This window comes from Castor canadensis, chromosome 9 (genome assembly GCF_047511655.1).
Source record: "Castor canadensis chromosome 9, mCasCan1.hap1v2, whole genome shotgun sequence".
Taxonomy (NCBI): Eukaryota; Metazoa; Chordata; class Mammalia; order Rodentia; family Castoridae; genus Castor; species Castor canadensis.
The window spans coordinates 94,685,071-94,707,880 of record NC_133394.1 but is presented as its reverse complement, the minus strand read 5'-3'; the positions used below and the strand labels follow the sequence as shown (position 1 = coordinate 94,707,880).

The following is a 22,810-nucleotide window of genomic DNA, read 5'->3' as shown; positions in this document are numbered from 1 at the left end:
CAAATACTATCATTTCTAAATTCTGGTAGAGGCAACAAAGAGATAATAGCACATTTTGTTATGATAAAATTTTTTGTATTAAGCATAATTTTTATCACCATAACCTTTTAATTTAGTTATAGTAACTGGGCTGATGTGTTCCATATCTGTTAATTTTGTTCAGTTCATAGAACATTATAACTTATTTGCACACAGTTATAGATAGGATGTGTTCCATGGCCAATTTTGAGCCCATTTATGCACTATAGGATTCTTCATATTGAAAATACATGATCCTCTATCAGTATACGAGAGGGGATTCCAGCTTTGGGTGTAAAGGAGGCCTACATTAGGGGTTCTTAAGTGGAGTTCTTTCAGAGCCGCATTACAGGTGCAGTAGAACACTGAGGTTTTCATCTAGTATACAGTGTCTCAAGAAGTTCCTGACAACTCTTTAGCCAGTCCTCTCAATTGTGAGTCTTGTGTTCTATGACAGTTGTAGACAGTGCAAGGTTTCTAAAGACAGAAAAAGTGCAAACTCTAGAGGCAAAGATGGTTGAGTTTCATGTTAGAATTGAGAACTTTCCTTCAAAAGTAACAATTGAATAAGTGAAAAGACAGCTTACATATTGGTGACATTTGCCACTCAGAACCAGTATAAAATTAGTGTTCAGAATGCATAAGGAGGAGACATCAGCAAGATAGAAGAATAGGACTTTCAATACTTCTTTTCTCATAGAATGGATTTAAAAAACTTTCCACACACACAAACATACCTTTGTAAGAGCCAAGGAATCCAGATGAGAGATTAAAACACAACAATGTAGTATAGAAATATGAAAAGATGCACTGAAGAGGGTAAGAAGTACACAGCTTCACATTACCTGCATAATCACCCATCTCCCACACTCCAGTATCACAGAATGGAGAAGGTACCCTTTTCATGGCAGGAGAGGAGTGAAAGGAGCACTCAGCTTTTTTGTTGACTCCAGCATCATGTCCATCCCCAGTAAAACCTGGTGCTAAATCAACTTCTTCAACCCCTCACTTTAAGCCCCAGTAAACTCAGTCTCTGGGCCTGCCTTGGTCTCTATGTTAGCACATGGCTGCAGGCTCCAGATCTACCTTGGGTTCCCGACTGGCTCCAGTACCAGGCTGAATCCCTTTCCCCCAAGCATCAGGTCTTTTCCAGTGTCAGGCTGACCTCTGCAGTCAATCTTCAGAGCAGCAACAGTAGATCCAGCGTCCAGCTCTACCCCAATGCCAGGCCAGCATCTGTGGGCCTCAACTACAGACTCCCACAGACTCAAGCATCAGGCGGGTACTCACAATTTCAGAATTCGGATGAATCTTTGAAGATAAAAGCTCCAGCTATTCCCTGCGGCCTGGTCACTAGGGTTAGCCAGTAGACACCAGCACTAGCCAATCTCCATGGATTCAGGAAGAAATCCATACTAGGGCCAAGCTGTATCCCCAAGGAATCATGCTCAAAGCCTGTCCCCATGCCAGATGACCCCAATGGATGTAGGCTTTAAGCCTTTCTCTGTGGCTCAGGCTCTGCATCTGCCTCTATAGATCCATGCTCCAGGCCTTCTGCAGAAGGCTGAGTTGAAAGACCCATCCCAATGGGACCTGGAGCCTGAAGCCAGGGTCTCCTGTCAACCAGAGCTTTAGGTTTGCCCCCAGGGACCCAGGCAACAGACTAGCTCCTGTGGACCTTGTTATTGAGTCTTTCTGCTTAGTGACCCAGGTGCCTGTTACTTGCCTGAGGACTGACAGCAAGCCTGACCGTGGACCCATCTAGAATCTCTACATGGGTTGACTGGTAAAGGGTTTCCTGGCTGAAGCCAGTGTGTAGAAACTGGAATAGGTGCCTACTTCAAATGCTCAATCACCATTGCAAAGCCACAAACATCACAAATAATCAGGGAAGTATGCTACTAGCAAAGAAACAAAATACCAATAGCTGTCCATAAAGAAATGGAGAGCTACAAACTGCCTAAAAAATTTCAAGATCTTAAAGAAGCTCAGTGAGATACAAGAGAGCACACATGAAATAAAACTAAATGAAATCAAGGAAACAATACACAAAATTACAGCTTGTACAAAGAGATTGAAGCCGCTAAAAAAAAACCAAATGAGCAAACAAATTCTAGAGCTACTGACATAATGAAAGAATAAATAAATCCATAGAAATCTTCAACATCTTGATCAAGCAGAAGAAAGAATCAATGAACTAAAAGACAGGTCATTTGAATTTACCCAATCAGAAAAGCAAACAAAAAAAGAATGAAAATGAGTGAACAAAGCCTCTGGGACACAGGAATACCTTCAAGTGAACAATATACCAATTATGTAAGTCTCAGAAGGAGCAGACAAAGCATTTCTGTATACAATGAACTACCCAAAAAGGAAAGAAAGAAAACATTTGCATTTATAACAGCATAAAATTGAAATTCTTAGGACTAGATTTAATTGAGATGAAAGATCTGTACATTGAAAACTATAAAACATTGATGAGAGAAATTAAAAATGACATAACCATAAGGTATCCTTTGCTTATGGATTGGAAGAGTTAATAATATTAAAATGTCCATAATACCTGTAAGTTATCTACAGATGCAAGTTCTATCAAAATTTAAAAGGCAGTTTTCACAGAAATAGATAAAAATCCCTTAAATTTACATAGAACCACGAAAGACTGAATAGCCACAGCAGTCTTGGACATGAAGAACAAAGATGAAGACATCACACTAACTCATCTCAAATATGATCCTAACTTATAGTAATGAAAACTGCACAATGCTGGCATTAAATCAGGCATATGGATCAATGGAAGAGAATAGATGAACAAATGCATTTACAGTCAATTGAACTTTGACAAAGGTGGCAAGTACAGAGAAAGAATATAACAGAGAAAGGTTAGTCTCATTGGTAAGTACTTTTGGGAAACCTGAGTATCGATATGTAGAAGGATGATATTAGACTCATCCGATACCACCTACAAAATCATCTCAAAATGGATTAAAAACTTATACACAAGACCTGAAATTACAAAACTCCAAGAAGAAAACATGGGTTAAAACTCTTTTTATATTGATCTGGGCAATAACAAAAGCATAGGCATTAAAGGCAAAAGTAGAGAAATGGATATGCATGAAGTAAATTCATATATGACAAAGGAAACAATAGTGAAGACAAAACATACAGGATGGGAGAAAATATTTGCAGCTGAGATGCCTTTCACTGGCATCTCAGCTGCTATCTCTTCCTTGCTCCCATAAAATCTGTCCTCTATATTTTCACCAGATATTTAATTAATTAATTATTGGTATTACTGGGGATTGAACTCAGGACCTTGTGCATACTGGGCAATTGCTCTTCCACTTGAGCCACATCCCAATTCTTTTGATTTCAGACTGCTTTCGCCCTGACCAGCCTCAGATTGTGATACTTCTACCTCCATCTCCCCAAATACATTTTGAAAATGAAAGTCAGGTCATGTCACCTTTCTTAGACTCTACAAAGGGTTGCCTATCTCACTCATAATGAGAGCCGATCTCCTTTCAAAGGTATACAGGATGTTGTATGATCTGATGTCCCACTGCTTTTCTGACTTTCCAACATTTGCTGCACTTGTTCCTCCTATTGTGGCAATTCTCTCCTTGCTGTTCCTCCAACATGCCAGCACACTCCTGCCCGAAGGTCTTTGTACTTGCTATGCACTTCCTTTTCCCTAGAATTCTTTTTCCTCAGACATCACACTACTTACGTTCTCATTTCTTTTATTTTGCTGAAATGCCACCTGATTTACCATAGAAGTGACACTTTACCCCACCACTATAAAATCATTCTGGTCCCAAGATTTGTGCTTTTTCTCTTTATATCACTTTATATTAAATATATATATTTTTAATTTGCTTATGTCTTCTTTGATTTGAATATAGTTTCCATGAAAATCGGTAATTTGTTTAGTGCACTATTTTTATATTCCCAGTAGCTAAAATGGTCCCTGACATGTGGAAGACTTTCCTAGAATGTATTTCTTAAATGAATAAATAATGAATATATAATGAGGAGTTTCAACCCGAGAAATGAAAATTAAATTTGGAAAAATCAGCCTGGTTGCAGTGTGGAAAATGGATTAAAGCAGAACAAGATTTGAGGCAGCAGTTCCCTTGGGAGCTGGTATTCTGTGGCTGGACATTTGAGTAGTTGCTGATATTTAAGCTTTTTAGTTTTTTGACCGCATATGTCTTGAAAAATCTCATTTGTTTGTACATTTGACTCTGAGCCAGATAATCTGTATTCACTAATTCTTCCAGTACCTAGACTGATGCATGTTCTCACTGGGTCTCCACTAGTGTTTCAGGTTGCTACATTCCCATTTTCATTGTTTTTCTCACAGAGTGGGCTCTGGGCATTGACAGTCAGTGGAAAGGACCAGTTGGTACTCTAGATACTCAGAACCCCAATTCCTAATTTTCCTACAAATACTGCTAGGCTATATCATGTCAGCTATAATAAGCAAGCTGACTTAGAGCCTTAGTGCGATAATATGAAGTTAGCCCTGCCTTCCTCACAGACCCCAACCTGTAGGGTGCATGCAGTTTGTCCCTTTGGAAGCCAGAAATCAGTTCATGCCACTGTCATCTCTGACAAGATCAGGGTAACACAGCTTTGTTGTGTTTAGGCTATAGTTAGTTAGCCTTAATTATGTTCAGTGATTTCCAGTTTCATAGTAGTTTATTGACAAATTATTGTGTTTAGCAGAGAATCAATTAATACTAGCATCAACAGTAGCATTGCCACTGTATATTATAAGACACAAGACAGAGACTAGGTGGTTTTATATGTGAAAAATGTAAGCATATGTTCTTTACTGAAAGAATGAATTCTAGTTTATTGGAGATAAACCTATTTCTATAACAGTGTTCTACCCTGAGAATCACTGACACCAATTAATTTATGGAAAGCACTTTACTATCTCTTAGAAATGAATTATGCTAGATTAAGTTGCAATATCTGCAAGCTTTAGTATTTGCTAATATCTGAGGTCCTTGATATTAGAATTAGAATGCTACTTTAATGAGTTCATAAAACATAGGAACTAGAAATTCATAGTAAATAATGAAAAAAGGTTGCTATTTTATCTTGAGATATAAAACTCCAACTCACAATTCGGAGTATTTCATTTTAACCTGATTTAATGTATAGTAGTAATTATATACTAATTATTAGAATGTAAAAATACAAACTATAATTACTCAGTCAAGAAATAATAGATAATCTGCATAGTTCTTGATACTAAATCATTTAAGTTTGTACTTTTAAACATTAGAAAAAAAGCTTCACCAACATACTAGGAAATATATACTTTCAATTCTGCAAAAACTCTTCAGAAATTTGAAGACAGTGGAATACTTTCTAACACATTCTTAGAGACCATCATCACTCTGATATCAAAACGATAGCAAGACACTACAAGAAAACTACACACAAATACCTCTCATGCACAAATGAAAATGTTTAGCAAATTTTAGATGAATCCACAGTATATTTTTTGGTGGTTTTTGTTGTTTTTATTTATTTATTTATTTTGAGACAGTGTTTCACTATGTAGTCCAGGCTGACCTCAAACTCATGATCCTCCTGTCTCAGCCTCTGGAATGCTGGGATTATAAATGTGTGCCATCACACTTAACTACACAGTATCTGGAAAGGATAGGTAGATAGTGACCAAGTATCTTCCACCTCAGCAGTGCAATATTGTTTTGTCATTTGAAAACCAACCTCTGCAATTCACCATATTAACAGACTTACACCAAAAACCCATACGATCATCTCAACACATTCAGAAAAACATTTGACTATTGCCAATCCTGACAGAAAATCTCATCAAACTGGAAATGAAGTGTAGAACCAAATGTGTAAAGTGAACCCATAAAAATTCTAGAAGGGAACATCTGAGAAAACCTCTATGAGCTTTACTGAGGGCAAAGATTTCTTACATATAACACTCAAAGTGCAATTTGTAAAAGGCAAAGCTGGTAAGTTGGAGTATACCCCAATTAAGAAATAGCCTTCCAAAGGATAGGCATGAGATTAGAAATGAAAAGCACAGGGTGATAGAAAAAATATTTCAAGTCACATAACTGATTAAAGACTTGTGTGTAGAGTAAATAATCTTAAAACTCAAAAATAAGGAAGTAGCCTATTGAACAATGAGCGAAAGATTAAGTTCAACAAAGAATATAGTAGGTGGGTAATAAGCACGTGAAAAGATGCTCAGCATTAGTATTCATTAAGGTAATATAAATTAAAGACAAGATGCTTCCATCTATACGGGAGAAGGTCTAAGTTCAGAAGACTGACCATATCAGTGATGGCAAGTATGTGGAGCAACTGGAACTCATATGTATATAAAATAGCACAACTATTTTGGAAAACAGTCTGATAAGTTTTTTACAAATTGAAATATACGTTCACCAAATGACTCAGCCATTCAACATTTTGGGGTTTGCTCAAGAGAAATGAAGCATATATACATACAATATTTTTAAATGAATGTTTATAACAACTTTGTCACAACTAAAAATTGGCAACAACCCAAATGGCTGTTAACCACTGAATGGATAAACAAATCCACACAATGAATTCCTCCTCAACAATATAAAAAGAAGTGAACTATTGATATAACCAACAACTTGAATGAATCTTAAAATAGGTATGCAGAGAGAAAGTAGCTGTATATAAAGAGTATCTAGTAGATGAATTCTACTTTAATAAAATTCTTAACCAATATATATTGACAAACTAGGTCAGTGGTTGCCTGGGGATGGAGGGTGGGTCTGGTAGAAACAGGTGGAACAGTGACATTTACAAAGGGACACCTGGAAAATTTGGGGATGAAAGATGAGCTCATTTTCTTGATTATGGTGATGGTTTTCCAAGATTATGCCTGTATTAAAACTTAAATTATGTACTTTAATATGTATAATTTATTATATGTCAATTATTCTTAATAAATCTACTACAAAAATAGGACATCAAGACTAATACACTGACTTTGTCACGACCCTCCATGTGTTGAAATGTATTAAATTCTTAATGAAGAGCAAGCAAAATGAGAATAAAAAATAGTTTATTTATAGTATCTAATTATAGTCATAATTTTATTGTCTAACCATCTTATTTTCTCTGTTAATTAATTACAAATTAATTATGATTGCTAAGATACACTTGTTTTAAACTGAAGAAGTGTTTTTTAAGCATGGTCCTGCACAAGAATCACTTGTGGTAAATTGTTAAACAGACAGATGCCTACACTTTGTCCCTAGAGACTCTGAATCACAGGGTGGTTGTGGCATATGGGAATCTGCAAATTCAGCAAGCTTCCCAGGCAATTTTGATGTATGTATTCATAGATGACATCTGGGAATCACTTCTTAAAAGAACATTGTATGAACCTGAAAAAATGCTATGCCCCACTGGTGCCTTTCCTTTTTGAAGTGACAATATATGCCATCTATCAAAGTGTGGCACTCCTTGCCTTAAGTACTTACATGTTGCCAGGAAGTAATGCTCTGAGCAAAGTATTTTTTTTTTTTTTATTCTTTTATTCACATGTGCATACATTGTTTGGGTCTTTTCTCCCCCCTCCCCCACCCTCTTCCCCCATCTCCCCTCAGTTCTAGGCAGGTCTTGTTCTGCCTTTATCACTAGTTTTGTTGAAAAAAAGACACAAGCCTAATAAGGAAGACAAAGCATTTTTGGTAGTTGAGTTGAGGATAGCTATACAGAAATATTCCTAGCATTGCTTTCATGTACACGTGTTATGACCCATGTTGATTCATCTCTAACTAATCTTTACTCTGGTTACTGATCCCCTTCTCATGTTAACCTCTGTTGCTTTAAGGTTTCTTCTATATTAGCTCCTCTGGAGTGGGGACATCAAATGCTTTCATGTTTTGGGTTTTCTCCCTATTTCTGTATCACCGAAATGTGCTCTCTCCTTATCTTGTGACCCAAGTCCAACCACATTGCTGCATTTGCCCTAGATCTAAAGTCCTCATATACAGGAGAACATAGGATTTTTGGTCTTCTGAGTTTGGCTGACCTCACTCAGAATGATGTTCTCTAGTTCCATCCATTTACCTGCAAATGATCAGATTTCATTCTTCTTCATGGCTGAGTAAAATTCCATTGTGTACAAGTACCACATTTTCTTGATCCATTCATCAATAGTGGGGCATCTTGGCTGTTTCCATAACTTGGCTATTGTGAATAGCATTGCAATAAACATGGGTGTGCAGGTGCCTCTGGAGTAATCTGTGTTGTATTTCTTTGGGTATATTCCCAGGGGTGGGATTGCTGGATCATATGGCAGGTCTATGTTTAGATTTTTAAGAAGTCTCCAAATTTTTTTCCAGGGTGGTGTATCAGCTTGCATTCCCACCAGCAGAGGATTAGGGTTCCTTTTTCCCCACATCCTCACCAACACATGTTTTTGTTGGTGTTTTTGATGATGGCTATTCTAACAGGGGTGAGGTGGAGTCTTAGTGTGGTTTTGATTTGCATTTCCCTAATGGCTAGAGATGGTGAGCATTTTTTCATGTGTTTTTTTGGCCATTTGAATTTCTTCTTTTGAGAAAGTTCTATTAAGTTCAGTTGCCCATTTTTTAATTGGTTCATTGATTTTAGGAGAGTTTAGTTTTGTAAGTTCCCTGTATATTATGATTTTCAGTCCCTTGTCTGATGTATAGCTGGCAAATATTTTCTCCCACTCTGTGGGTGGTCTCTTCAGTTTAGAGACCATTTCTTTTGTTGTGCAGAAGCTTTTTAATTTTATGAAGTCCCATTTCTCCATTCTTTCTCTTAGTTGCTGGGCTTCTGGGGTTGTATTGAGGAAGTCCTTGCCTATACCTATTTGTTCCAGAGTGTTTCCTGCTCCTTCCTTTAGTAACTTCAGAGTTTCAGGTCTGATATTTAGGTCCTTGATCCATTTTGAGTTGATACTAGTACAGGGTGATAGACATGGATCTAGTTTCAGTTTCTTGCAGATGGATAACCACTTTTCCCAGCAACATTTATTGAGGAGGCTGTCTTTTCTCCATCATATATTTTTGGCACCTTTGTGAAAAATGAGGTGGGTATAGTTGTGTGGATTCATATCTGGATCTTCTGTTCTGTTCCACTGGTCTTCATGTCTGTTTTTATGCCAGTACCATGCTGTTTTTATTGCTATTGCTTTGTAATATAGTTTGCAGTCGGGTATTGTGATACCTCCAGCATTCCTTTTTTTTGCTGAGTATTGCCTTGGCTATTCGCGGTCTCTTTTGTTTCCAATTGAACTTTAGAGTAGATTTTTCTATATTTGTGGTGAAAGTCATTGGGGTTTTGATGGGGATTGCATTAAACATGTAGATTGCTTTAGGTAGTATAGCCATTTTTACTATGTTGATTCTACCAATCCATAAGCATGGGAGATCTTTCCATCTTCTGTAATCTTCCTTGATCTCTCTCTTCAGGAGTTTGTAATTCTCTTTGTAGAGTTCATTCACATCTTTTGTTAAATTTACTCCTAGGTATTTGATTTTTTGGGGGGGCTATTGTGAATGGAATTGTTTCCATATATTCCTTCTCATTTTGTTCATTGTTGGTGTATAGAAAAGCTAATGATTTTTGTAGGTTGATTTTGTATCCTGCCACCTTACTGTAGCTGTTCATGGTATCTAAGAGTTTTGGGGTGGAGTTTTTTGGGTCTCTAAGGTATAGGATCATATCATCTGCAAATAAGGATATTTTGACAATTTCTTTACCTATTTGTATTCCTCTTATTTCTTCTTCTTGCCTAATTGCTCTGGCTAGGAATTCCAGTACTATGTTGAATGGGAGTGGGGATAGTGGGCATCCTTATCTCATTCCTGATTTTAGGGGGAATGGTTTCAGTTTTTCACCATTAAGTATGATGTTGGCTATAGGTTTGTCATATATAGCCTTTATAATGTTGAGATACATTCCTTCTATTCCTAGTTTTCTTAGAGCTTTTATCACGATGTGGTGTTGGATCTCATCGAAAGCTTTTTCTGCGTCTATTGAGATGATCAAGTGGTTTTTGTCTTTGCTTCTATTGATGTGCTGTATTACATTTATAGATTTTCATATGTTGAACCATCCCTGCATCCCTGGGATGAAGTCGACTTGGTCATGGTGTATGATCTTTCTGATGTGTTGTTGGATTTGGTTTGCCATTATTTTATTAAGGATTTTTGTATCAATATTCATTAAGGAAATTGGCCTATAATTCTCCTTTTTGGAGGTTTCTTTGTCTGGTTTTGGGATGAGAGTAATACTGGCTTCATAGAATGAATTAGGCAGTTTTCCTTCCCTTTCTATTTCATAGAACAGTTTAAGGAGAGTCGGTATTAGTTCTTCTTTAAATGTCTGATAGAATTCAGCAGTGAATCCATTGGGTCCTGGACTTTTCTTTTTTGGGAGACTCTTGATTGCTGCTTCAATTTCTTTTTGTGTTATAGATCTATTCAGGTGATTAATATCTTCTTGGTTCAGTTTTGGGTGGTTGTAAATTTCTAGAAATCTGTCCATTCCTTCAAGATTTTCAAATTTATTAGAATATAGGTTTCCAAAGTAGTCTCTGATGATTTCCTGGATTTTCCATGGTGTTTGTTGTCATCTCCCCTTTTGCATTTCTGATTTTACTGATTTGGGTTTTTTCTCTCCTCATTTTAGTCAGGTTTGCCAGGGGTCTGTCAATCTTATTTATTTTTTCAAAGAACCAGCTTTTTGTTTCATTGATTCTTTGTATGGTTTTTTTGGTTTCTATTTCATTGATTTCAGCCCTTTTTAAAAAATTATTTCTTTCCTTCTGCTTGTTTTGGGATTTGCTTGTTCTTGTTTTTCTAGGAGTTTGAACTGTAGTATTAGGTCATTGATTTGAGATTTTTCCTGTCCTTTTAATGTATGCACTCATGGCTATACACTTTCCTCTTAGGACTGCCTTTGCTGTGTCCCATAGGTTCTGGTAGGTCATGTTTTCATTTTCATTAACTTCCAGGAACCCTTTAATTTCCTCTTTTATTTCATTAATGACCCATTCGTCATTGAGCAATGTGTTTACAGCTTCCAATTGTTTACATGTTTTTTGCTGCTGTTTTTGTTGTTGATTTCTAGTTTTAATGCATTATGTCAGATAGAATGCATGGAATTATTTCTATTTTCATATATTTTCTGAGGTTTGCTTTGTGCCCTAAGATATGATCAATTTTTGAGACAGTTCCATGGGGCTGCTGAGAAGAATGTGTATTGTGCAGAAGTTGGATGACATATTCTGTAGACATCAGCTAGGTGTGGTTTAGTTCCAGAATTTCTTTATGATTTTTTGTTTGGATGGCCTATCTATTGGCGATAGGGTAGTATTAAGGTCTCCCACTATCACCGTGTTGTAGTTTATATATGTTTTTAGGTCCTTCAGAGTATGTTTGATGAAATTGGGTGCATTGACATTGGGTGCATATAGGTTGATAATTGTTATTTCCTTTTGTTGTATTTCCTCTTTTATTAGTATGGAGTGTCCTTCTTTATCTCATTTGATCAATGTAGGTTTGAAGTCTACTTTGTCCGAGATAAGTATGGCTACTCCTGCCTGGTTTCGGGGACCATTGGCTTGATAAATCTTCCAGCCTTTCACTTTCAGCCAGTGCTTATTTCTGTTGATGAGTTGGGTCTCCTGTAGGCAGCAGATTGTTGAATCTTCCTTTGTAATCCAGTTTGCCAAATAGTGTCTTGTAATGGGGGAATTTAGTCCATTAACATTCAGTGTTATTATTGACAAGTACATGGTGATCCCTGTCATGTAGTTGTCTTTGTTGATTAAGAGTTTGATTATTTGATTATGTGTAGCTGAAACAATGTTACTCTTTACTTTCTTGCCTTTTCTTCTCCTGTGGTTTGGTATTGCCTGCCCTTTCATGGTTTTGTTTGCTTTCATTATGTGTGTACAGAATTCCTTGGAGAATCTTTTGTAGTGGTGGCTTGTTGGTCATATATTGTTTTAACTTCTGCTTATCATGGAAGACTTTTATTGTTCCATATATTTTGAATGATAGTTTTGCTGGGTAAAGTATCCTAGGATTGAAGTTATTTTCATTCAGTGCTTGGAAGATCTCACCCCATGCTCTTCTTGCTTTTAATGTTTCTGTTGAGAAGTCTGCTGTGATTTTGATGGGTTTACCTTTGTGTGTTATTTGTTTTTTCTCTCTTACAGCCTTCAGTATTCTTTCTGTAGTCTCTGTATTTGTTGTTTTAATGATGATATGCTGTAGGGTAGCTCTATTTTGGTCAGGTCTGTTTGGTGTTCTGGAGGTCTCTTGTACCTGAATGGGCATAGTTTTCTCTAGATTTGGGAAATTTTCTGTTATTATTTTGTTGAATATATTATGCATTCCTTTTGCTTGGACCTCTTCTCCTTCTTCAATGCCCATGATTCTCAGGTTTGGTCTTTTGATGGAGTCAGTGAGTTCCTGCATTTTCTTTTCACAGGTCTTGAGTTGTTTAATTAATAGTTCTTCAGTTTTTCCTTTAATTGCCATTTCATCTTCAAATTCTGAGATTCTGTCTTCTGTTTGTTCTTTTCTGCTGGAATGGCCTTCCATTTTGTTTTGTATTTCTGTTTCATCTTTTTTTTTTGAGATTTTCCATATCATGGGTTTCTTCTTCTTTAATATCATCAATTTTTGCCCTTAATTCATTTATCTCTCTGCTTATGGTGATCTTTGTTTCAGTGTGGTGTTTGTTTAGGGCTTCTATGATTTCATTTATTTGTTTCTGTGTTTTCTGATATTCTTGAGTTTTGTCATCTTGGAATTTCCTGAGTGCCTCCTGTACATTTTGGTTGAACATGTCTAGTAGCATCTCTATGAAATTCTCATTAACTACTTGTAGAATTTCTTCTTTCAGGGTGGTCTTGTGTTCTTCGTTGGGTTCCTTGGTATAGTTTATCTTTGTTTTGTTGAAGTCTGGGTCTGTGTGTCCATTTTCTTCATTTTGCTCTAAATCCTGTACTACTTTATTTTTGGGGGAAGAATGGTTTCTATCCCTTTTTCTTCTTCCCATATTTTCACTAGGTACCATTTCTATCCCTGGACTATGTAATTTGGTATTAGCTGGGTTACAATATTAATAATAACAAAATCATTAGAGAAGGTTAAAAAAGAGAAAGAGAAGGGAAGACAAAAGGAAGAGAGAAGAGAGAAAAAAAAGGAAAGAAATAAAGGGGAAAAAATGGGAGAGATGGTGGGTGATCAAACAGCAAACCAGGCTGGCAAGCCCTTAAAGAAGGGAGAAAAAAAAAAAAACCCAGTTCTGGAACAGTAGGATTGCAGGCTTAGTTGTTTTTAGGTCTTTAGTGTCCAGTCCAGTCTGTGAGTGTCTCTTAGGCATGCTTGGAGCCCTCTAGTGGCAGCCGAGCAGGAGCGTGTAGAGCTGGAGCCGGCTCCATTCAGGGAGCAGGGTTCCTAGCAGGCTGTTGGGTCCAGCTGTCTCACACCAGGATGGTGCTTGTCCCAGGAGGGCGGGCTCCAGTTGTTCCACACGGAGCCCGGCAGGGCCTGAAGGGTGGGGTGGGTTCTGGTCATCCCACGCGTGGCTGGGGCTCAGCAGAGTCTGAAGGGCAGTGGGCTGGTGGGGAGGGGCGGGTATCCGGCCGAGCTGTGGGACCCGCTCCTGGTTGGGGTCCGGCGCAGACTGGTGGCGGGGATCCCGGTGGTCGTGGGTCTGGCAGCACGGCCAAGTGGCGGGTATTCCGGCGTGGTGTGGCCTCCACGGCTGAGGGACGGGCGTCCCGCGTGTGTGGGTCTGGCACAGAGCTGTGGCCCGGTGCAGCCCGAGGGGCGGAGAGCCCGGCAGAGCGGAGCAGCGGCTCTGCAGATTTACGGGGCGGGGATCTGGCAGCCGGCTGGTCTTGTATCAGATCGTGGTGAGTGAAGCCTTCCGCGATCTCAGTCTTTAGAGTGCCGTGGTTTTGGCTGTCCCTGGAGCTTCACCTCAGTCAGGCGTGTCTCAGCTTCTCTGCAGGACCTCTGGGTCAGCTCACGAGGTCTGCGGCTCTGTCCCCGTCGCCACCTTGGATCCCTCTGTACAAAGTATTTCTATTAGAAGTGACACTGTGGTACAGAAAGGAGTAACTGAGCCAACTCAGATCAACTGAGCAACCCGGTCTGTCTACTGAAGTCCTCACCGGAGTAACAAGAATATTAAGACTGATGCTGTAGTCAGGGAGGTGGTTTGAGGCTGTGGAATAAAATTATTTCTTGAATAAAGTTAAGAGTTGTGTAGTGTGGAGCTCATGACCACGGTGTTTTGTGCAGAATATGCTAAGCAAGAGTGAACTGATTTAGCCTTGTGGTCACAACACTGTGGGGCTACATATATACAACATGGAGCACAATTCTGAAGCTGGGTGCTAGTTTTAACTAGGCTATGCTGATCCTACTCTTCAGAAAAAAAATCAGTGTAATATAGCCAATATTATAGAGGAGATCTTGAGTATTGGTTTGATTTTATATATGTATTTATGTGTGTAATTTTTTTTTGTGTGTATATATATGTATATACACATATATGTATATATGAATGAATGAAAGTTTGAAGGAATGTGTGCTATAGACAGTGACTTAGCACTGTTGGACTTAGTCTGTTTGGGCTGCTATAACAGTATAGCATAGACTTGGTGGCTTTTAAACAACAGAATTACTCAGCAGAGTTCTGGAGGCTAAAATCCAAGGTCAAGGTGCCAGATGGTTTAGTATTTCATGAGGACCTACTTTATGATTCATAGATGGTCATCTTCTTGCTGTGACTTCACATGGGGAAAGGGTGCAGGAACTCTCTGAAATTTCTTCTAAAGGCACGGGGGTTAGCCTTTCAATATATAAATAGGGGGGGATAAACTTTTAGTCTATTGTAGATAGATTATAAAGTATAACTAAAGAACAAAATCAGAATCCTTTATAAAATATAAATATACTTATGAACCTGGAGAACAAGTGTCAAATATAATGGAAAAAATCCCAAATTCTGGGTGCTCATGGTTGTTTTGTTCATCCTTGTACCTTAAATTTATGCAGTTCCTTATTGTTTTTAGTACTTCACTTATTATTGTGTTTTCCACAGACACGAAGCCATCATCATCTCGGGAACTGAAATGGCCAAACAAATCCAGAAAGAATTACAGCAAGACGTTGAATCGTGGATTGCTCTTGGAAACAGAAGACCTCATCTCAGTATCATTTTAGTGGGAGATAATCCAGCAAGTCATACATACGTCAAAAATAAGATCAGGGCTGCTTCTGCTGTAGGTGGGTATGTGTTGCAGTTGTAATTGTTACTAAGTATGTTTTCTGTTTTTACTTCAAAGTGGTAATTATGAATGATAATTCTCAAATAGGTGTCATTCAAATAGCATGTATTATCATTATTTTATTAGATATTACTCAATTATTACAGTTTATGTGAATTGCATACTAGTTTTCTTCACCTTTCTTATACTATTAATTCAGTATGACTTCATATTTTAAGGGATATGAGAGGGGTAGTTGGCCTTTGAAGAACCATTATTCATTATATTTGCTTTAATCAGACAATAATCTCACTAGTTTACTCTGTCAAACTTAGCTTCATGGTGTTGTTGGTGGTGGTACTTTTGCCTTCTTCAAACTTATCAAAGTAGGTTACCACAAATTAGTGTACTTTGTCACCTGGTTTACTATCTAAAGAATGCACATGAATCATGAGAAAATACCTACACTATTTGAGGAATCCCTCCTCATATTCCAGTGAACATTGTCTTTGCAAAGTGGAGAGGAACATAGATGGTCAACCATGTACTGTGTAGGGTACCATCAATGAATATCCAGTTCTTGGTTAGTCAAGTGACTTTCTCTGCTCATTTTTTCTTGCAGGTATTTGTAGCGAGCTCATTCTAAAACCTAAGGATATTTCTCAGGAAGAACTTTTGGATGTAACTGATCAATTGAACATGGACCCAAGAGTTAGTGGTATATTAGTTCAGTTACCACTTCCAGGTACGTAATGCTCTCCTAAGTATCTGGTTTGATTAGGAGAAAGGGCATCTTTCAACACATCAATATGGCATTTAGGTAATTTGTAAGATATATTCAGAATGGTACTAGCTATTATACTAATAACCACTAATAAGTATAATTTCTGTGTGATTTATGCTAAGAGTGATTAAAAAACTGAAAGAAAAATTCAGGCTTTGGCAATACACCCACTTCGTGCATTGCACAGCAGCGTGCACCATAATGACTGCTAGCTGAAATCAGGCAAAGTGATTTTAATAACTAATGTGGAACACTAATTTTTCTGTGACCTTTAAAAATTGTGTTCTAGCATTAGAAACACTCTCACTGTAGTTTATAGATATATATTGAAATAAAAGTACTCAAAACTAACATCTGTTCAATGTACTGTAATCTAAAACATTAGACATTTTAAAAATTCAAGTGTTTGATTTGTTTGCAAAAAAAAAAAAAACCCAACTTATCAAGAGTGGTTGAATAGTGCTTGCCTTCTCATTATACAGCTTATGATATAAAGCATCTTTGCAATGCCTTGGTGAATTGAATTGTCATATTCCTTTCTAAGTTTGGATCAACTTCCAACATTTTATATCTTATACTTTAAAAAATTTTTTTAATGGGACTGGGGTTTGAACTCAGGACTTTGTGCTTGCAAAGCAGACACTCTATCACTTGAACTATACCTCTGGTTCTCCCTCATACTTTTAATGTCATGAAATAGCACAGAGAGTTTCTTTAATGTGAAGTTTTATGCAGTTGTTACTTCCTCTGGAACACTATCATCTTTACGTCACAATCACTTTCCTTATGTATGTGGATTGGTTCACCTTCACTGAGTTCCTGTCTGCCTAACTACATCTCTTCAAAAGATGCAGTGATACCGTCTCAGCACAACTCCATTTACCTTCAATTAAAATCCCATTGAAATGATTTCATGTTGTTTTCATGTTTATTGGGCTTTTCCAACACAGTTCTTACCTTTACTTCAGGTGTCTCTTACATTTGCTTTGTTGTCATTTTTCAGATCTGGTAACTCACAAACATTTCACTTCCAGCATTACCATGTTTTGTGTCTTTGGTCTACTTTCATTTTTATAGGCTAATCCCCTGTATCAATTATCCACTTTTGTCATGTGTACTTATCTGACTGGGAGACATGAAGACAACACACTTTACAGTCCATGTTTGAATTTAACAACAAGCATGCAGTGCCCAAACACCAGTGGTCTTTGAAAGAAGATTAAACAATGATAACAATGCTTATTTGTTGTTTGCATGGTGGTTTGTGGACTGAAGAATCAGCAACTTTTATATAATCACAGTTCATATAGCAGTGACAGCTAAAATTTGAATTATGGTGTTGGAGGACTGATATTAAGCTAAATTGTGGTCCTAAAATTTGTGCATGTTTGAATCATACAAAGTGAGGCTTGCTAGTATAGTATAGGTTACAGTAACTACATAGCTTTGAGTTCTGTAAATTTTGATCAACAATTACATGTGCAGGAAGTAAAGCCGTGTAGTGCTATCACATGGATTTTTATATCGTACTAATATTTTCCTTTATCCAATGATATAACCTAATGTCTTCATACACTTTATAGATTTTGTGCTGTTAAATTATACCAAAAATCCTTCTAGTTCTTTTCCTCCACCACAGCTGCACTTTAAAAACAATGATCAGATTTGAAGGGATCTTATAAGTTATTTGAGAAAAAAGTTCTGACAGGTAATGTTGTAGACTCCTCGTGTTATAAAGAATGTAGTGATTTATCATGTACTCTTAAAACCGGAGAAAGAAGTTAAACAACAAAGTACTCTTGTTTCACATTGTAGGGAAATGAGGTTTAGAGAAGAGCAGGAGGTTACTAATATCAAAAATCTGCCTAGAGAGTTCTAGCAGTGTTTGGCAATTGTTTAGCTCATGCAAAAATAAAGGTATTCTGGATACCATATTTGCCAAGCATCTTATATTTTGCAGTGTTTGAAATTTACCACAGTTGCATTTGTACAACGTTCAAATAGTTTCATAAAACATGTCACAAAATTAATTCTTAACATGGCCATACTACCCAAGATGATTGAGTCATTGTAATTTTCATCAAAATTTCAGTGGTATTTTTCACAGAAATAGAAGATATAATCTTAAAATTTATATGGAACCACAAAGGATCCCAAATAGCCAAAGCAGTCCTAAGTAAAAGAACAAAGCTGGAGGCACCATATTACCTGATTTCAAAAACTACTACAAAGCTATTGTAATCAAAACAACATGACACTGGTCCAAATAGAGACATACAAATCAATGAGACCGAATAGAGCACAGGAACAAATCCACACTCGGGTCAACTATTTTTTGACAAAGTTTCCAAGAACATGCGTAGGGAAATGGAGAGTCTCTTCAAGAAACGGTATTGTGAAACATGAATATCCACATGCAGAAGACTGGAATTAGACCCTTAGTCCTCTACAAAAATCAACTCAAATGGATGAAAGACTGAAATGTAAACCTGGAACTGTAACTACTAGAGGAAAGATAAGATGGAAAACTTCTTGACATTGATCTGGGCTACCATTTCTTTGATATGATCCCCAAAATCCAGGCAATGAAAGCAAATATAGACAAGTAGGAGTGTATGAAACTAAAATGCTTATGCCCAGTAAATAATCAACAGAGGGAAGAGACAACATACAAAATGGGAGAAAATATTTGTAAACCATATATCTGATAAGGGCTTAATATCTAAAATATGTAAGGAACTCAAACAACTCAATAGCAAAAAAACAACCTGTTTAAAAATGGGCAATAGACTAGACAAAGAAATGGCCAACAGGTATGTAGAAAAATGCTCAACCACAGTAATCATCAGGGAAGAGGAAATTAAAACCACAATGTGTTATTTCCTCACACCTCTTGGATGACTGTTATCAAGAAAATAAATGGTAAGTGTTGGCCAGGATGTGGAGAAAAGGGAACCCTTACGTGAATTGGTACAGTATGTAGGTTCCTCAAAAAATTTTTTAAAAGCCCCATATTCTATAGCAATCTGACTTTTGGGTATATTAAAAATTGCTGTGCCACAGAGATATCTGTACTCCCTGATCACTGCAGTCTTATTCACCACAGCCAAAATAGACAGCTTGAATGTCCATCAATGGATGAAGAATATATGGTATATATTCACAAGTGAATGTTATTCAGTCCTAAAAAGAAGGAAATCCTACCATTTGTGACAAAACGGGCAAATCTGGAGCTCATTATATATACTAATTGAAATAAGCCAGACTCAAGAGACAAGTATGGCATGATCTCATTCATACATGGACTCTAAAGTAAGCCAAGCCCACAGAAAGGCAGAGTAGAATGGTGGTCACTAGGGACTGAGGACGGGGTGGGGGTGTGGAGATCTTGGTCTGAGGACATGAAATTTTAGTGAGGCTTGATAAGTTCTGGAGCTCCATTGTACAGCATGGTGGCTATAATTGTTAACAACATAGCGTATATTCAAAATTGGTAAGAAAGTGAATTTTACATATTCTTAGTATGAAAAACAACTATGTGATGGGGTGGATATGCTAATTAGCTTGATTTAGCTATTATATAATGTACATGTTTCTAAGCATTATGTTGTAGCACCAAAAATACATATAATTTTGTCAATTAAAATTTTTAAAGTTTTCCAAATTACTATATTTAGTTTATCTAAGTACATTAGATTTAATCTGTCTTAATAAATAAAATTTCCATCTGTAGAAATGTTACCCCTTTCTCAGCAACATTTCTTGTGACTGTATTATCAATTAGCCGCTAGATGGCAGTAGTGATCTATCTAGACATGGAAGCACCTGAGTCCTGTGTTCCTTTCAGAGTAAGAAGCAGACTCTAGGGGACCATGGCAAGTGTCTGGGTGCTCTGAGAAAGGGCAGTTTATATGTTGATCAAAGGGCAGTTTTCTATGCTGTATACATATTTTGCATAAATAATGGTGGTTAATATTTATTAAACACTTACTATACCAGATTTATTTATTGTGAATCCTCACATTCATCCTGTGGAGTTGGAGCTATTATTATGTACATTTTCCTGATGAGGTATTTGAGGCACAGAGAGGTCAAGTAACTTCCTGAGGTCACAGAGCTTCCGAGCAAATGAGCTGGCATTTGAATTCAGGCAGACCAAACACCCATGCCAGTACTCTTAAACATAGTCAGCTCTCTCCCCAACATCACATTATTAGCTAGTGGGCAATTTGGATGGTTGAAATGTATGTGCTTATGTTATACTTTACTATGTTCGGAGAGACAGTATCATGTATCATGAAGTTAAAAGGCAGGCTCTGGGATTGGGTGTCCTGGGTTTGGGTCTTGGCTCTGCCATTTCCTAACAGAACAGGTAGTGCTGGTCAATTCACTTAGCCTCTGTGTCTCAGTCTCTTTATAAAATGAAGATGATTCCTACCACCCAAGGATTTTTTAGGAGTAAATAAATTATTCAATATAAAGAAGTGCCTGGCACATGGTAATAAATCTGGATTCCAAATTATTTCATGGCTAGAAATTTGAGATTACTTTTCTTAATTTGTACAATGTCTTGAGTGAAAGGAGTTCCTTGCTAGAAGTATAATTTTAATCGTGGAAGACAGCTTGCATACAGATGGAACAGAATGTGTCAGCAATTCCCATGCCCTTTATGTGAGCAGAAAACAAAGAAATGGCATAGGATTTTGTCTTATTTAATGGTACTGCCTATGTTCAGAAGCTGTGCAGCTTTGGTAAGCGTTGGCAGGACTTAGTGCCCACAGTCTAGCTGTTTGTCCTAAAGCCAGGGAGGAATAAAAAGACCAGGTACAGGTGTTTCCCTCCTCCTGTCTTGACTGTGCATAGATTCTCTCAGTATCAATAAGTGAGCATCCTGCCAAGGTGAGAGAGGTCGGTTATTTGTGATGCATTCTTCTTTTTTCTCATAAGCAGCCATTTTATTTGCTTTTAACTTTTATTAGCTTCTATCATTTAAACTTATATTAAAAGTACAATCTTTTCTGGAGTATGTATCTGTATATATAGTAAAGAAGTGAAGTGATGATCTTAAAGCTGGGAACCAGTGGCATTCTTTTCAAACAAAAGTAATGAAAGGGAAATTATTATGTCCACAAGCTTGCTGCATACTGGAATGTTTGCTATAAATATCTGTTGTAGTACGGGGTTTGGTGCATGATAAATTTTGTTTTGAGTTTTTAAATTATATGAACGGTGTGAAAGCATTTAGATCAAAGCCTGGAAAATAAGAATCACTCATGTAACACTCAACTGTCACCACTAGTGTCTATTTTTATCAGTGGTTTACAGTTAAGGAAACCAAGTGAGGTGAGTAACTTGTATAAGTTCACAGAGGCATGATCTGCAGAGCACGACCAGGAGAAGCAATCATGGTGTCCTTCAGCCACAGTCAGATCCTGCCACACAGCGCAGGGCAGCCATCAGAGCAGTACTTGTTCAACCAGGTGCATTTGCTTGCTTTCTGAGAAGTCTGCTTCTCCTTTATTTCTGAAACATAATTACGTAGAATGGGAAGACTTACTCTACCTTATTTTTTTGCAAAATAGTTCTGAAATTGTTTTCTTCATTTATCTGGTTTCAAACATTTAAGGATTAAAACCTCCTGATTTATGTGGGGGAATTGGACAGAGAATGGAGCATGAAGCAAAGGATTCAAGGATAAAATCTAAAGGGGACAGAAGAGTTGGCATTCCCTGAACAGATTTAACAAAAATAAAATATTCTAATAGTTAGCAGGCATAAAAATGTGTGTTTTGACCTAATTTGTAAGCATGGAAATAGGTATATTTGTCTACACCTTGACTCTTCATCTGGAGGGAAAAAAGTCTTCTTAAAATTGCTTTTCATAAGTGATCATCAAATTTACATATGCAGAATGCTGACTACTCTATTTTTAAACTTCTTGTCCAGAAAAGGAAATTCTCACCACCCTGGACTCCTTTGTTTATAGAACACTCATTTTGTTTATTTGTAAATGGTCTTTAAATTTTAACTTGACCTTTGTTGTAGCTTTTTTTCTACCTTGTAGAAGCTGCAGTTCTGTGTCTGAGTGTTCAGAAAAATTCCACTTAGGGAGAATTGCAGCCAACATTTTATGCCTGATACTGGTTTGATGGTGGACTCAGTGTAACACAAGAAATGTATGAACACTAGAATGCTTCAGTCACTAGTTTCTTATTGTTGAGTTACATTTCATTCCTCTGGATAATTTTCAATGTCTAAGAGAGGGATGTGTAAGCCAAGTCACGGCTTAAAATTTGACAAGCATATTATATCCATAATATAGAAGGCACACATGAAAATATATACATTTTGTTACTTGAAGTAGGCTTTAGCCTCTGACCTCTTAACTGTCTTGGTTATTATTATTGTGGTTTTGGTGGTATTGGAGTTTGAACTCAGGGCCCCATACTTGCTACTTGGTACACATTCTACCACTTGAACTACTCTGCCAGCCCTTGATTATCTTTTTCTTTTTTCAAAAAATTGTTTATATGTTTATTCATATGTATATACATTGTTTGGGCCATCTCTTCCCCCTGCTGCCCACCCTTTCCCCCCCACCTCCCTCGCTTCCAGGCAGAACCCATTCTGCCCTCTGCTCCAATTTTGTTGAAGAGATAAAGATAGCTATACAGAGAGATTCCTAGCAT

General features: G+C 37.3%; 1 protein-coding gene across 5 annotated transcripts in view; it reads left to right on the top strand.

Moving 5' to 3' along the window:
- Window positions 1-22,810, top strand: part of Mthfd2l (methylenetetrahydrofolate dehydrogenase (NADP+ dependent) 2 like) — a 129,230-nt gene that overhangs the window by 16,415 nt on the left and 90,005 nt on the right. For all 5 annotated transcript variants that reach the window (XM_074042005.1, XM_074042003.1, XM_074042004.1 and 2 more), the window contains exons 2-3: window positions 15,172-15,356; window positions 15,960-16,082. In XM_074042005.1, coding sequence (XP_073898106.1) covers window positions 15,203-15,356; window positions 15,960-16,082 — 277 coding nt within the window. In that variant the 5' untranslated portion in view covers window positions 15,172-15,202. The remainder of the gene's footprint in view (window positions 1-15,171; window positions 15,357-15,959; window positions 16,083-22,810) is intronic.